Raw genomic sequence first — 15,590 nt, forward strand, 5'->3', positions numbered from 1 at the left:
ACCTGTGTGGCCTGCACGGCAGATGTCAGTGACAGCCATGGATAGGCACAAGGGGAATCCTGACGTGGCCCCGTTGTGGGGGAGGGAGTTTTCTGCCTGCCAATGGCCATCCCTCCTGGTTTCCACTTGGCTATGCCTCTCTGGGCAGCACCCCAGCTATCTGCTGACAACGGCCAGGGTTTCTTCTCTCCTGGAGCCGGCCGCTCAATGCTGGCTGCTAAGAGTCCAACTAGCCCATCCTTCTGTAGGTGTCCCTTGCCCCAGAAGCAGCTCTTCCAAGTTTAGACAGCTCTGACCCATGGGAGGTCTTTCCTTATGGGGGGCTGAGCCTGAGCAGATCACGGTGGTAGACTTTCAGTGTCCTCTCACCTTTGTTCCTGGGCAGAAAGGCAGCCTGTTCTCCAGGAGCTGTGCTGCCTTGACAGTGATTCCTGACAGTGTGCCTGGGGCCTAGACCGTTCAGTGGCACGGGTGACATGCATGCTGGCTGAGTGGTCTGTGCCTGCTGACCAGGCCACCCCACCCCCCACAGGGGTTCTCCTTGAAGAACATTCCATGGTTCTGTCTTGTGATTTATGCATCCCTTGTGTTTTTAAGGGGGCCCTGGTGGCACAGTGGTTAAGCATTTGGCTCCTAACCAAAAGGCTGGCAGGTGGAATCCACTAGCTGCTCCTTGGAAACCCTATGGAACAGTTCTACTCTGTCCTGCAGGGTCGCTAGGAGTCGGAATTGACTCAATGGCAATGGTTTTTGTTTTAAGGTGGTTTTGGATTCTTTAACACGACTTTGCTTCAGAAGCAGATTCCGTTTCCTTGGGGGCTCAGAGCTCCCTCGCTGGTGGTGCCTGACCAGCACCTTGGTCTCCTCACCCGTGTTGTACAAACAGGACACGGAGCTCCCAGAAAGAAGCTGTCCTGGAAACAGCTCTGGCAGTGGCCTTTAGGCCCCACACCCACTAGCCGCTCCACGGAGTAAGATGCCGCAGTCTGCTTCTGTAAAGATTAAAACAAACAAACCAAACCCATTGCTGTCAGTCAATTCTGACTTATACCAATCCTATAAACAAACAAACAAACCAAACCCACTGCCGTCGAGTCGATTCCAACTCATAGCGATCCTATAGGACAGAGTAGAACTGCCCCATAGAGTTTCCAAAGAGCACCTGGCAGATTCAAACCGCTGACCCTCTGGTTAGCAGCCTTAGCACCTAACCACTATACCAGCAGGGTTTCCTAAAGGACAGAGTAAAACTGCCCCATAGTGTTTCCAAGGAGCAGCTGGTGGATTTAGAACTGCCAATCTTTTTTTTTTTTTAATCTTTTGATTAGCAGCCTGAGCTCTTAATCACTGAGCCACCAGGGCCAGCCTTGGAAACCCTATGGAAGCAGTTCTACTCTGTCCTGCACGGTCGCTATGAGTTGGAATCGACTTGTTGGCAGTAGGCTTTTTTTTTTTTTTTTTTGGTGTTTATGTCCCTCAATTTAATGATGGAGTATCCGAGGTCCCAAAGGGTTGAACAACTAAACCTGGCGCCCAGCTGCTCAGGTCGCCTCATTTCTAGGGCAAAAGCGGCGGAAGAGCTGGACCAGGAAGGTGAACCTCTTTGGCTTTAATCATTGAGCGTTCCAGCTTTGCAAAGGGGCGTGGGGCTACCTGCGGGCTCGCTTTCCCCTTCTCACGCAGATCCTCCCCGGGGAACGCCCGAATAGCGCTTCAGCTCCGGGCGCGCGGCCAGGTGTCTCCTGTGGCCCCAGCCTAAGCGGCCCGGGTTCCAGCCCCGCCCCCGCCCCCGGCCGTCTAGCTCCGGAGCTGCCAACACCACGCCCTTGGCTCCCCCCTCCCCAACGGCCGTCTCGTCCCGGGCCGCCAGCACCCCCCCAGCCCGGCTGGGTCCCGGCCGCCCGGGCCAGGCCTCCCGGCTGCTCGGCTCCGACCCCGGTTCTCAGGCTCTCCCCACCTCACCCGGGCGGGCCCGCCTGAGGCCCCGCCCCTCCCCGCCCCTAAAGGGGCGCCCCGGGCCCCGAGTGGCCGGGCGGAGACGCGGGCGGGGCCCGGCACGGCTCGGGTTTCGGCCCCTCCCCTGGCCTGCGTCCCCCCCGCCCCGAGCGCGGGGCGGAGCGGCCCCAGCTGGCCGGGCGCGGCCCCGCCCCCGGCTGCCCCCGGCGCTCCGGGCGCTATAAGAGGGCGGCGGCCCGCGGCGCGCCCTGCTCGGAGCCGGGGGGAGCGCGATGGTCAGCCGCCGCGGCGCAGCAAGATGCTGGATGGGCCCCTCCTGGCGCGCTGGCTCGCCGCGTCCTTCGCGCTGACGCTGCTGCTCGCTGCGCTGCGCCCCTCGGCCGCCTACTTCGGGTAGGTGCCCCTCTGCGGCCCGGGCTGGGGGCGGGCGCGCCGCGGGGCCGGGGGCGCCGGCGCTTTGGCGGTGGCGCCCGCGGGCCTGGGCACAGCGGCCCGGCCAGGTGCCAGGTGCCCGGGCCCGGGGTTTGGTTGGGGCTGCCAGGGTTGCCCGGAGCTGTTTGTTTGCGGCGCGCGCGTCGGTCGGCCGGCGGGTCGCTGTTCCCGCGGCGCGGCGGGGGTGGGGGGGGGTGAGCGTCCCAGACGGGCTTGCGCGGAGCCGCGGTTCTCCGTGACCCTGGAGTCGCCGTCGCCGTGCGCCGGACTGCCTGGCGCTCAGGGACCAGGACGGGTCCCGGCTCGCGTAGGCCGCCTGCTCTTGCCAAACGGCTCGAGCCTTCTCGGCCCCTGCCCACCCCCTTTGCAGCTTCCCCCTCCTTTCTCTCCTCGAGAAGTTAATTTAACAACAACAAAAAAAATACGTACAAAATCCAGATGTTCTTTGCACTGAGCCCCAAAGGAAAAAAAAAAATAACTCCAAGCTGGAGGAATTTATTTTTCTTGCGCTTTGCTTCTGACACCGCCCTCGGCCCGCGGGAGCGCGTCTGTCGGATCCGTCCCGATCGCGCGTCCGACAGCATAGTCGGTAGGACCCGGCGCCCGGCTGAGGCCGTGGCAGCGCCACTGCCTCCCTGCTGTCTCGCGGGGCCGCTTTCCGCGGTCCCGTTTCTTCTGCACCAGCAGTTTGCGGCCGATTGTGGTTTTGGCGCGTCTCTCTCCTTTCCTTCCTTTCCTTCACCCTCCCTCTCTCCCACATCAGGGATGTCCGCGCCGAACGACTTTTAGGGATCCTTGCTGCGCTTTGCACACCGAGGTCCAGGGTGGCACCCAGGCAGGACACCGGCTCTCCCCACCCTTCACTGCCTCCCTTCTCGGGGTGCCACCCCTGGGAGCCTCGCCAGGGAGCCGAGGCCGCCCTCTCCCCGTCCGACCGAGCCCTTGTCCTGGGCGTCCTGCGGTCCGGCGGGCGCTCCCTGGCTGCCGCCCACCGCCTGTCACCTGTTCCTCTGCCCTGGCCCGGGGCGCCCGCGCTCAGCGGCCTGGCCGGCAGAGGGCCCCGTTGGCCTAGGAATCTGGCCCTGGCTTGGGCGGGGAGAGGCCGACTGGGCCGAGGAGCCCTGCAGGTGTATCCTGTTCTCAAAGAAAATAAAATATTTTCATGGGAAACTTTCCTTTTGTGTTTTTCTTTCTCCCCCTTTCTTCTCCTTCTGTTCCTTTCTCCTGGGTCGTCTTCCAGGGTCAGTTCCGTGTCTCCTTTCCCTGGAGTCCCTACCCCGAACCCTCTCCGGGCTCCTGGACCTGGGCCCACTGTGTGCAAGGCCTTTAGGGCCCCTCTGCTGTGAGGAGGGTCGGCAAGCCCCTAGAGACACTCAGGGAGGCCCTGAGCTATGCCTGCCTGGACAGGAGGGAGGGTTAAAGGGTGCGTACTCTGGCTACAGGTCCATGGTGAGTCACTGAAAGGTCTTGTAGGCCAGCCGTGCTTTCCTGCTCTCCCAGGCCCCAGCACATGGGACTGCTCCCCAGCTTTGCACACACCCTGGCTTGTCTGCACCGGGGCTTTGCTCAGTAACCTTCTCTGCCTGCAGTCTTCTGCTTCTGGTCCCACTCCCCCTGAGGTCCAGTCTGGTGGGCCTTTTGGAGGTCTGGGTCTTGCTCAGCACTGCCAGCCACACAGACAACACTCCTCTTTCTCCAAGCTCTCTCTGTGCTTTTCCCCTCTGGGGGTCATTGTGTTCTGCTGTTTTAGACTTATGTATGTGTTAAAAAAAAAAAAAAAATTTTTTTTTTTTTTTTTATGTGTTTAGCTCCCTTGCAGGGAACAAACCCTGTGTTGCAGCTAGTAAGTGCTTCAGAGCTGTCAGTGGCTCTTCCAGCCAGCCCCCTGACCCCTGCTTTCTGCCCCCCAAAAGGCATCAAGAGAGCGTCTTCTGAGTTCAGCTCTGTGAGCCCAGCTCTCTTTCTAGCTGTACTGGGCAAGAAGAAAGAGGAGGCAGGCATGTTGCCCTGGGGGACTGTGTGACAGAAAGTGGGATCTCCCCAAACCAGGTGGCAGGAGCAGAGGGACGCTTCCTGGGAGAGCAGGACAGATGCCAACTGGGTGGACGGTGGAGGAGGGACCAGAGGACGGCTAGAGGGGACCTCAGGCCGGGGTGTGCCTGGTCATGCAGAGCCCAGGGAACATTGGTTGGGGGGGGTGTCTAGGAGGGAGAGGGGAGTGTAAGACAGTTCATGACTGTGACCTTCTGGGGCAGATCTGGGACTATCTCCTGGTCCAGCAAAGGGCCAGATACAGAGGTAGAGGGAGGAGGAGAATTGAGATGGGGCCAAGGCCTTCAGGGCTGGGCAGGGGCTGGAGCTGGAGGCTCAAGGGGGCAGGTGCCTCACTGGTGTCTGCTGGGACATTTGAGGCACTGCTGGTTCTCTCCCAGAGCCCAGGAGTGTAGAGGGAGTAGGAGGAGGGGGCTCCATCCAGGCCTCTTTTCCCTTCCCCCCTCAGAAAGCTCTGCCTGGCACGGAGGCTCCCAGGCAAGGAGGCAGCTCCAGTTACAGCCCAGAAACCCAGCAAGGCTGGCCTGGGGGAGGCGTCACGTGGCCAAGTGCACCCTCCCCGCCCCCTCCCCCAGCCTGCAACCCTACCCGAGGCTGCGCTGCTCCTCCTGCCCTCTTCTGCAGCCTCCAGCCACCAGGCCAGACCCCTTTGGGCTTACCCTCACCGCCCCCCCCGGGCAAGAGGACCCCCATTTCTTCCTCCCTGTGGCAGGCTCCAGTGTCTTCTTGGCTTGTGTGCGTCTTGGCTTGATTAGCAGGTGGTGTTTCCATCTGGTTCTTCTGAGCGCTGCTGTGATGTCTGTGCTCCAGGGGCCTTAGCTGGTTTGGCCCAATGCCCTTCTTTGGCGGAGGGGTGGGCCTGAGCCCTGAGCAGAAGGGCTGGCCCAAGGTCACCTGGCAAGTTTGGGATACAGATTACTTGGACGCAGATCTGCTGTGTCCCCTCCTGGAGGCTGTGGACGGTGAACCTGGGTGGGTTGACAATTTTGGTTTGCTCTCTGTGAGCAGGGGCTTATACCCATACAGCCCCCGGGCTGATGTTTAAGGTTTGGTGAGATGAGGGGTCTGGAAGGCCGTGTGCATGAAACGTGGAGCAAACGTGGGGAGTTGTTCCCTGGCTGGGCCAGCAAAGTCCAGACCCTTGGGCATGCCGCCCGTGGATTCCCCGCAGATGTGGAGTCAGAGCCGGGAGGGGATCTGGAGGGACTGGTTAGGATTTGTTTTGGTGCAGCTGGCCTCTCCCTGGGCCTCCACTCCACAGTGGGGCTGGACGCCCAGAGAGGGGCTGAGCGAGGCCTGCTGCAGAGCTCCCTAGACCTGCTGCCCTTTTCTTAGAGAGCCCGTGGAGCCTGCCAGCTCCAGCGAGGTCCTCCGGGAGGCTGGCAGGAGGAAGCTGGCCAGGCTGCTTCACAGGGCTGTCTGGACAAAGCGATGACCTGAGGCCTCCCGCCTGGCTTCTTCTTTGAAAGAGGAGGAAAGTGCCCTAAGCTTGGAGGCACTTTTTCTACTGTTAGTCTTGCATACTCTGCCTTGGTCAAGAAGCCTCTGCAGGCTGCTCATGGCCAGGCCCTGCTGCTGACTGCTCGTCGACTGAGGGCTGGTCCTCTGCTCTTGTCTCATGCAGCCCGGCTACCTGCACAGAGGAGGAGCAGGACCTAGCGGGAGGGGCCGCTGCCAGCCACGTGCCGCAGGAAGGGTTCCGGGAGGCCATCAGTGCCGGACCAAGGCTGGATGGGCTGCCTGTTTGCCATCACGTGTGTTAGGTGCCAGGAAGGCCTGAGAACTGGTCTCCTTTTGATATAGTGGTGGGATTCCCATACCATAAAGTACACCCTTATAAAATGTACAGTTCCCTGGTTTTTAGTATGTTTACAAGACTATGCAACCAACCTTGATCTAACTCCAGAACATTTTCATCACATCAAGGAAACGCTACCCGTTACAGTGGTGCCTATTCCCCTCTTTTCCCAGCCCTGAAAATCACTGATCGGTGTCTGTCTCTACAGTTTGCCTGTTCTAGACATTTCATGTAAATGGAATCATATGACAGGTGACCTTCTGGGTTTGCCTTCTTTCATTCAGCATCATGTTTTTGAGGCTTATCCACGTTGTAGCGTGTATCAGAACCTCATTCCTTTTTATGACTAAATAATATTCCGTTATATGGATGCACCAACATTTTATTTATCCGTTTATCGTCAGTTCATAGACAACTTGGGCTGTTTCCACTTTTTGGCTATTGCGGATGAACTTTTGTGTACGAGTTTTTGTGTGGGCACATATTTTTGTTTCTTTTGGGTGGAGTTCTAGGAGTGAACTTGCTGGGTTGTGTGGTAGGTAACTTTATGTTTAATTTTGGAGGAGCCGCCAGACTGCTTTCCCCAGTGACTGCACCATTTTACAATCCCACAGTGTGTGAGGATTTCAATTTCTCTGCATTCTTGTGCACACTTTTTATCATCTGTCTTTCTGGTCATAGCTGTCCTAAACCAAAAACACCAAACCCATCGAGTTGATTCTGACTCATAGCAACCCTATAGGACAGAGTAGAAATGCCCCACAGAATTTCCAAGGAGCGCCTGGTAGATTCAAACTGCTGACCTTTTGGTTAGCAGCCGTAGCTCTTAACCACTGCGCCACCAGGGCTTCCATCCTAGTGGGGGTAAAGTGATACCTCATTATGGTTTTGATCTGCATTTCCGTGATGACTCATGATGTTGAGCACCTTTTCATGTGCTTGTTGGCCTTTCATGTAACTTTTCTGGAGAAATGTCTGTTGAGATCTGTTGCCCATTTATTAAAAGGGTTGTTTGTCTTTTTGTTGTTGAGTTGTGTACGCTGTTTGTGTAAACAGGATGTATATCCCCAGACCAAGGCGACCCCATCTCCTGACTTGTACCTTAGTCCTCTGTCTCACTGCTGTGCATAGGGCATTCCAGCCCTGCTGGCCCCTGGGCGGCTTGGGTCTTCCCCAAAGCTGCCTCCCTGTGCTGGCTGGCTTGGTGGGGTGGGGGGCGGGGGGAGCCAGTGTGGAGGCAGCTGCCACACTTTACTAGTCCTGGCATGGTGGCTGCCATATGGAGGCACAGTGTTTTCTGTGGGTGTTGCACATCAGGCCCCTGGGGTCAGGAGGGAAGCTGACTAGCTCCCCCCACCCCCACTGAGAGGTCAGGCATAGTCCCCTGCATCCCTGTGCACAAGCTTGGGGCCCCAGGGATGCAACTACCAGTCCTGCCTCCCGTGAGGCCACTTACATAGGCCGCTGGCTGCTTGGAAGGGGGCGCTTGCCCGTTTCCTGGTGGGGAGTGAAGAAGTGGGAAAGGTTTCCCAGGTGGCAGAAGGAACTTGCCCAGCCATGTAGGCTCCATGGTGGGGCCAGAGGGTGGGCAAAGGAAAACATGGAGGGTTGTTAGAGAGTGGGGACACCCTTGCCCCTGAGTGCAGGTGGGGCAGGCCAGGCTCAGGCCTCCCTGTGGGTGTTGGGGATCTGGAGAGGACTCCTTAGATGAATGATGTTGGGGCCAGGGTGACCCAGAGCAGGGAGGGGTGACAGTGCCTGGGGAGAGATGGGGGACAGAGCTGGGCCAGGTGAGGGGCTGACAGAGGGTGGTGACTGGTGCCTCGCCCCAGTCCAACTTCTTGGCTAGAGGTCTGGGCAGGCAGGAATTTGGGAAGACAGGTGGGCTTTTGGGAGAAGAGTAGCTCCAGTTCCGGTTTGGGGTACCAGCTCTAGTTCTGAGAAGGCCCTGCTCATGGAGACGCAGCCCAGAAGAGGGCCGTGGACTGTCCAAAGTGTTCCAGGGAGCCACGAGGGAAAGGGCAGTGTCCAGGAGATGGGCCTGACCCGCGGTGCCCAGGCCTCTGAGAGAGCTGGAGGGAGACCCCAAGTGGGCTGAGGGGCAAGCAGGCCTTGTTTTGAGACCCCAGAAAGTGCCAATCGGGGCAGAACAGGGTGGGATCCAGCCTGGCTCTGCCCACCATGGCCCCGGGTGTCCTGCCTGGGGAAAAAGGGAGATCCTTCTAGGACTCAGGATCCCGCAGTCAGTGGAGGGGACAAGCTGCTCAGACCAGGGGCCTGGACATCCTGGCCAGTGGGCTGCAAGCGGGCAGGCAGCAAGGCACCCTTGGGCCAGTGCCTCGCCTTCTGAGGGGGGTGTTGGAGCCTCTCCAGGGGCCTCTCTCCAGAGCCCCTCTCTCCCTACCCGCTCCAATCCAGTCTGCTCTGGAGAGGTCCCAGACTGGCCCTCCCACCCACAGCTCTCTGTTAGGTGCATATGGGGTCCCTCTCCAGGACTGGCACTCTGCTCTTGACCCCCAACACAGGGACTGAGGTGATGTTGGTTGCAGACAGGTGCTTGGTGTTAGTCCAAGACCATATCCTTGAGGTGGACCCTTGGAGATTGCCTCTACCACTCTGGGCCCCGAGGTGGGGGTATGTCCAGCTCACATGGGAGCAATGTCTCTGTGAGGTGAGGGCTGGAACTACGACAACCTGGCTCCCTCAGCTGTGTTAACAGATGTCTTGCCCACAGCCGCCTGGGCTTCCTGTGCCGGCGGCCGTCTGTACAGAGAGACAGCTGGGCCTAATCTCGCCTCCGGGCCGCTCCACAAGCTCTTTCTTCCCACCAGTGTGGCTTGGGTCCCCACCCTGGGCCAGGGCCCGATGGGAGAGCCCCTGTGGGCAGTGGGCATCAGCAGGGGTGCAGGTGTTCCTCCCAGTGGCTTCCGGGGTGGCCCTTGGAGGGTGAGGGCACCCAGCTGCCCTCCGGCCCCGGCTCCAGGGGGTTTAGCCTTACATCTTATGAACACAATAGGAGAAGTGTGTGGGTTATTTTTTTTCTCCTAGAAAAGAATGCATGCACACAGATTCCTTCTGGGAAAGGTACGGCTTGGTGGCTGCCGGAGCCCCAGGGGAGGGGAGATGGGCTGATAAAGGCTGGCGGGCATGCTGGGAGGGAGCAGCGAGTGTGGGTCCTCTTTCCTGGCTGCAGAAAGATGACACCTGTTGAGCGGACCTCGCTCCCCACTCCTCCTTAGTCCTCATCCTGCGGGGCACCCGGCCTCCTTTGTGCCTTGTCATAGGCAGTAGGGGTGTACCACGGTGCCCACCCTGGCTGAGCTGGGGGAGAAGGGTCAGGAACAGGCACAGCTGCTTGGGAAGGTAGACTTGGCCTTCTCCCTGGAGGCGAGGTGGGGTAGGGGGAGGCCCACTTGAGGGGCCAGACTCCTGGTAGCTGCTCCTTCTGTCTGACCTTGTGGTGGCCAGGCCCACCAGCACAGAAGAAGGCTACTTGGGTCTTGAGGGGCAGAGGGGGCTCCGGCCCATCCTGTCTGGCCCTTACCAGTCTATGGGGTCTATTTCTGCTGTCACCTCTTCCAGGAAGCCCGACTTGATAGCCCCAGCATAACTACTCTGCCCTGGTAGTTCAGCTCAGGGGTGAGGGGCTAGGGGTCACCACACACTGTACTTCCTCCCTGAGCTAAAGCTTGTGGGTGATTCTGAGGCCTGTTTTTGGGCATGGCCGTGGAGCCCGGTGGGGGGCCAGCTCTCATGCACAGGCCAGGCCACCCTGCCCACTGGGGCTGCTGTGCCTCAGGGCTTTGCTCTGGCTGGGCGGTGGCAGTAGTTGGCATAGTGGGGCCTGCCTTCCTCTCCAGGCCTGTGGCCTTGATGACTGCCCGCCAGACAGTGTACTGCAAAGCCTCCAGCCTGAGCTGGGGTGGGGGACCACGTGGGCCTGGGTGGAGGGAGAGACAGAAGACCCAGACACAGGCTGTGTGGGCAGAGTGCGAGCTCGTAGCTCTATGGCGGCTCCTGGTGGATTCGTGATGCCTGAGACGGCATGGGTGGCTCACGTCCTAGGGGAACCCTTTGCTGTGCAGAGGGGTTCAGGGATGAATGGAATCGAAGGCTGCCTTGGGCACTGATGGCCTGGTTTGGCGTGGTAGGCCAGTGCAGGCAAGGCTGATAGCTCAGCCACAGACCTCAGTGTGTGGAGGGCAGGTCCATGATGGGGAGCTGCCTCCTGCCCTCGGCTGGGTTTAGGGACAGCGGCCAGGTGGGGCGTGGCCCCAGGGGGTGGAGTGGGGAGCAGGGAGTTGGCAGGGGGTTGGGAGCGAGCAGGGGTACTCCAGCAGGACGTGTGGGGGTGTCACAAGTGTGGCTTGGGCCCTGAGGCTGGTGGGCTTTGAGCCTGACCTGAAGGTGTCCGGAGTGTGGCCAGAGGCCGGGCTTGGCGGTGATTAACCTGTGCTTCCTGTGGGGTTAATCACGAAGGAACATCTGTCCCCTGGGGCTGGCAGGCAGGGGGCTGAGCTTCGGCTGTCTCTGCGCTGGGCGGCGCCCTGGCCTTGCTGTCCCTGCCTGTGACCTGCAGGCCTCAGGGCTCGGCGGCCCTCCTGGTCCCCCAGCCATGGTTCCTGGGTTGGGCGCTGGCCCCTGCCTGCTGGAGGAAATGCCGCTGCTCAGCTGGCAGCTCCCTGACCGCGGGACCGGCATCCCGGACGAGGGAATGGAAAAAGTCAAACCTCAGGCTGCGTTTGTTTTTCTTAGCGATACCTGAGGTAGAGGAGCCAGGGGAAGTGGGCTGGAGATCTGGCCCGCAGGGGAGAGGCAGTGAGAGGATCACACAGCCAGAGTGCTGCGTCAGAGAGGCAGATCAGGGCCTTGAGCCAGCCTCCTCCTGACAAGCAGCGGCCCAGGTCACCCTGGGGTGGAGAGCGGGCTGGGCTGAGGTGCTCCTCGCTGTCCATGTCCACCCTGGTGTGAGTGAGGTCAGGGAGCCTGCGTCTGGGGGCACAATGCCATGGGGGCCAGAAGGCAAAGATGCAGCAGCCTGAGGTGGAGGCGAGTGCGTTTGCTTCCTGGGTTGCTGTCTGGGCAATAGGGACCCTTCTTCTGTCCAGCAGCCCGCCTTGGGTCTTCAGCCTCCCATGGGTGGCCAAGGTTGCCATGGGCACTGGGGCTTACCCAGCATGCAGAACAGACCCAGGCTGGGCACCCCTTTGAGCTGGGCGGAGAACCGGGGCTGCCCATGTAGGGCCAGGCCTTTGGGAGCCAACATCGGGGTGGGTTCAGGCTTCAGTACCAGCCCTGGAGACGGTGGCTTCTGTCCTGCTCTGGATGATGTGACGGTCTGCTGGCAGCCCTCGAGGTCTCCCTGGACCCAGAAGGTTACATACACTGGGTGGGGCGGGGGCTGCTCCGAGCAGTGGGAGCTCACTCGGAGGGAACTTGCTGTGTCTCACCTCCATGATGGTGGAGGAGTTTGCCGGAACAGTTGAGGACATATGTCTGCCCAGTGACCGTGCCTCACAGCTGACCTCCCAGGGGTCCAGGCCTCTACCTGGGGCTGTGGGAAGGAGGCTGGGCTGCATTCTAGTAGATGACAGTCATCAGAGCTGTCTGCTCAGCCTGAGCTGGGAGCTTCCTGTGTGCTCACTGCCCCTGTGGAAGGCATGGTCTGGGCTCTGTTGTAGACACAGCTGGTGAGCGATAGAGCCAGGACTACCTGGACAACGCTGTGTGCTTGCCTCCCAGAAGAAGGGATGTACGGCCCAGCAGGCCCATGCTGCCCTCACCCAGGTAGCCTGGCCTCAGAGCCCCTCGCGGCCCTCCTTGTCTGGGTGGTGCTGTCCGCTGTGCCGCATTCCTGCGGCGCTCACCCTATGGTGTGTGTGCCCTGCACGGTAGTGGGCTGCATGTCCTCCACCACCTCTTCCACATGTCTGTGGCCTGGGAGGAGCCCAGGGCTGCCAGCCTGCCAGCATCCATGCCCTTAGCCGTCTCTCCAGGAGGCCTCAGCCAGCTTATTGCTTACCGCTGCTGAAGAAGAGTGAGGATGAGGTGGGCTGAATTGCAGGCCGTAGGGAGGGCACAGGGTCAGTCTCAAAACCAGTTTCTCAGGGATGGAATTTATTTTGATTTTGTTACATACGAAAATTAAATGCCGTCTCGTGGGGCTGAGGTTTCTTTGACAAGGAGCTATGGCTTCTGAGACGCCAGCCTTCCACCCTAGGTTCTCGGCTACCGACGCCGGGGAGCAGCTGGTGGCAGAGGTGGCTGTTTGGGTGGCTGGGGCCAGTCGGCAGGAGGGAAGACTGTCGGGGCGGATGCTGGGGTCTACCCACCCCCCAGTGCTACTCATGGTGGAAGGCTCAGATGCCATCAGTGCCACCGCCTGCCAGTGGAGGGAGTCTGTGCATGTGCACCTGGGTGCTGGGTAGAGGGTGACAGGGGGACCAGAAGACTCAAAGTGGGGGAGGTCTCAGACCCAGCACCAGGAAACAGAGTCCCCGCCAGCTGTTATGGTCGAGAGCGCAGCTATGGGGACTGGGCTCTTCCTGCCACCTCCCTGAGCCCTCGACGGCAAGGACTCTGGCCCACAAATGAGCTTCTGTCCTTCTGGGGCTGTTTACCCCTAAGGCTCTGCCCTGCTCCTGTGTGAAGCCGGGGGGCCCAAGTGCCAGCACCACCACATGCCACAGGTGAGGCTGGGGGCTTTGGGGTCAGGGAGACCTCTGTGGCCCATCCAACACAGAAGGGGCTCTGCCAGGCTGGGTCCCAGAGCTCTGGCCTTTGCAGAGAGCCTGCTGAGCTGCCCTGCCTGCATGAGCTGAGAGAGCGGAGACTGAGCTGTAAAGTGTTGTTGAGTGGTAAGATGCTGGGCTTCAGCTGTGCTCTGCCCAGGCGGCCGAGGGTGGGCCTTTCAGGGTTGGCACTTGAGTGTTTCAGGAAAGGCAGGAAGGAATTGCAAAGTAGGAGCACTCATGGAGGGAGGGGAGTGGGGTGAGGGGAGGCTCCGTGGTGGGTGCCTTTGTAGGTGGATGGCCCAGGTAGGTAGCATGTGTGGCCGAATAGGAAGTCACATGAGCAGGACAGCTGTGCCCACCTGCTCTGCCTCATGTGCCAGCCTACGGTGGGCACCTTGGGTGCAGCAGACCCCACACTGGCCTGGAGCTTCAGTTTCCCCATCTGCCCTAGGGAGCTGCCAAAGACATGGTCAGACAACCAGACCGTGGAAGCATACAGCCTCTTGGGCCAGCCTGAATACTCATTCTAGGCCCTCCTGCATGGGGCCAGCCCTGCCCTGAGGTCTCTGCCTCTTGGTCCAGGCTTCACACACACAGGCTTGCTTCTGACCACCACTGGTCTACCTCCCGAGCTCCCAGATGGAGGGGCTGCTCTAAACCCAGCCCTCACAGAAGAGTACACCAGGGTAGGGTGCTCCTCTCAGGCGCCCTTCCACCACCATCCTTGAGGCCAATGCTGTGCAGTAGAACGTTGTACAGTGATGGAAATGTTCTTTATCTGTGCTGCTCAGTGTGGCAGCTGCTGTCCACTTCTAGAAACTTCTTCCTTCTTTTTAGCTGACCTTATGTCTTTGTGCATGTCTGCTACTCACTTGTGTCCATGACTTGAATAATGAAGAGGTTGGTGCTTGACTGGTGGCCTTGCCTGCCTAGCTGAGGAACACCGGCATCATGGTGGAAGCGAACACTGTCAGAGTGTTCAGAGGGAGCTGGCCCTGAGCCTTGGTTGGTCCATGGGGGGAGCAGCGGCCAGTCAGGCTGTTTTTAAGTTTGGGGACCTCGTTCCAGTTTATAAGCTATACAACCTTGGCCAAGTTACTTAAGCCCTCTGAGCCTCCATTTCCTACCTATATACTGGAGCGAAAATGCTCACCTCACGAGGTTGTTGGGGATTACATGAAAATATATTGAACGTTGTTTGAGTACAGACTTCCTGTTTCCAGTAACAGCAACCCATGTAATTTGGACCAGTCCTCTTGCTGAAAACAGCTAAAACTGAATTTATTAAAAAAAAAATTAATTTCAGAAGTGTCAAAGAGCTGATACAATGAAGGGGTAACAGGAACCCAGAGGAATAAATAAATATGGAAATAGCTTTTGCCCTGAGAGTATACCAAATAAGGAAATATGAATTTTTGTTTTAGTGGTCTCACAGGATGAAGGGGCAGAGCAAACACAGGGTCTGCACCTGGTGGGAAAGCTCGAGGAGACCCTCTGCACAGCAGCTGGGGTCCCAGAAGGCCACAGCCGCAGGGGCCCTCCAACAGGCAGGGACAGCCAGCTCTGTGCATGGGGGTAGCCTGGGCTCAAACCCCCTGTATGGGCCAGGCCCCCAGCCTTGCACTTGATCTCATTAGTTGGGACTGGAAGGACCTGTAGGAGCCTGGCTGGAGTACACATAAAGAAATCCTTTTTGAAGTCTCTATTAGTTTCCTGGGATTGCCACAACAAATTACCATGAACTTGGTGAGTTAAAACAACAGAGATTTATTCTTTTCACTATTCTGGAGGCTAAAAGTCTTAAGTCAAGTATCAGCATGGCTGCGTTCCCTTTGAAAGTTCTGTAGGAGGATCATTTTTGCTTCTTTTCCAGCTTCTGATACCTCCTGGTGTTTCGTGGCTTGTGGCTTGTGGAGTGGTGGCGTGAGAGGGGCACTCTACCCTGGTGCACTCTTCTGTGAGGGCTGGGTTTAGAGCAGCTCCTCCCTCAGAGAGCTTGGAAGGCAGACCAGTGGTAGTCAGAACCAAACTTCACTGTGTGAATCCTGGACCTAGAGGCAGAGGCTTTGGGGCAGGGCTGGCCCCATACAGGAGGGCCTAGAATGAGAAAACAGACCAAAAATGCCATCTTCTCTTTATGTCTCTTCATCTTCTCCTTTTCTGTCTCTTTTAAGGACACTTTATTGGATTTAGGGCCCACTGTACTCCAGGATGATCACATCTCAGGATTCTTAATTTAATTACTTCTGCAAAGACCCTTATTCCAAATGAAGTTACATTCTGAGATTCTGGGAGGACATGAATTTTTGAGGGATACTCTTCAATCCATTACAGTACCTTTATCCTCTGCTTCAGTTATGCTTGCAAATAATTTTTCAAATCCAATGACCAGTACACAGTCAGAGATAACTAGGCACGGGCAGAAACAAGACCAAGTGAGGCCCTGCAGATGTAATAGCAACAGACCAGTAAACAGAGCATCGCACTGAATAAAACAGTTCTGCTCACAGTATTTAAAGAAGTAAGCTAAGCTTGGGGTATCTGTTAAGAAACTAAAACCCTCCAAAACCAACCTAGCAAGTCTGGAAAAACAAAATAGAATTAGGAAAAAAAATTTT

The 15,590-nt window shown here is 58.3% G+C and overlaps 1 protein-coding gene across 1 annotated transcript in view; it reads left to right on the top strand.

The window, feature by feature from the left end:
* The first annotated feature begins 2,254 nt into the window (after nt 1-2,254).
* Nucleotides 2,255-15,590, top strand: part of WNT9A (Wnt family member 9A) — a 35,077-nt gene continuing 21,741 nt past the window's right edge. The window contains exon 1 of the mRNA XM_064279645.1: nt 2,255-2,349. Coding sequence (XP_064135715.1) covers nt 2,255-2,349 — 95 coding nt within the window. The remainder of the gene's footprint in view (nt 2,350-15,590) is intronic.

Source organism: Loxodonta africana, chromosome 2 (assembly GCF_030014295.1).
Source record: "Loxodonta africana isolate mLoxAfr1 chromosome 2, mLoxAfr1.hap2, whole genome shotgun sequence".
NCBI lineage: Eukaryota > Metazoa > Chordata > Mammalia > Proboscidea > Elephantidae > Loxodonta > Loxodonta africana.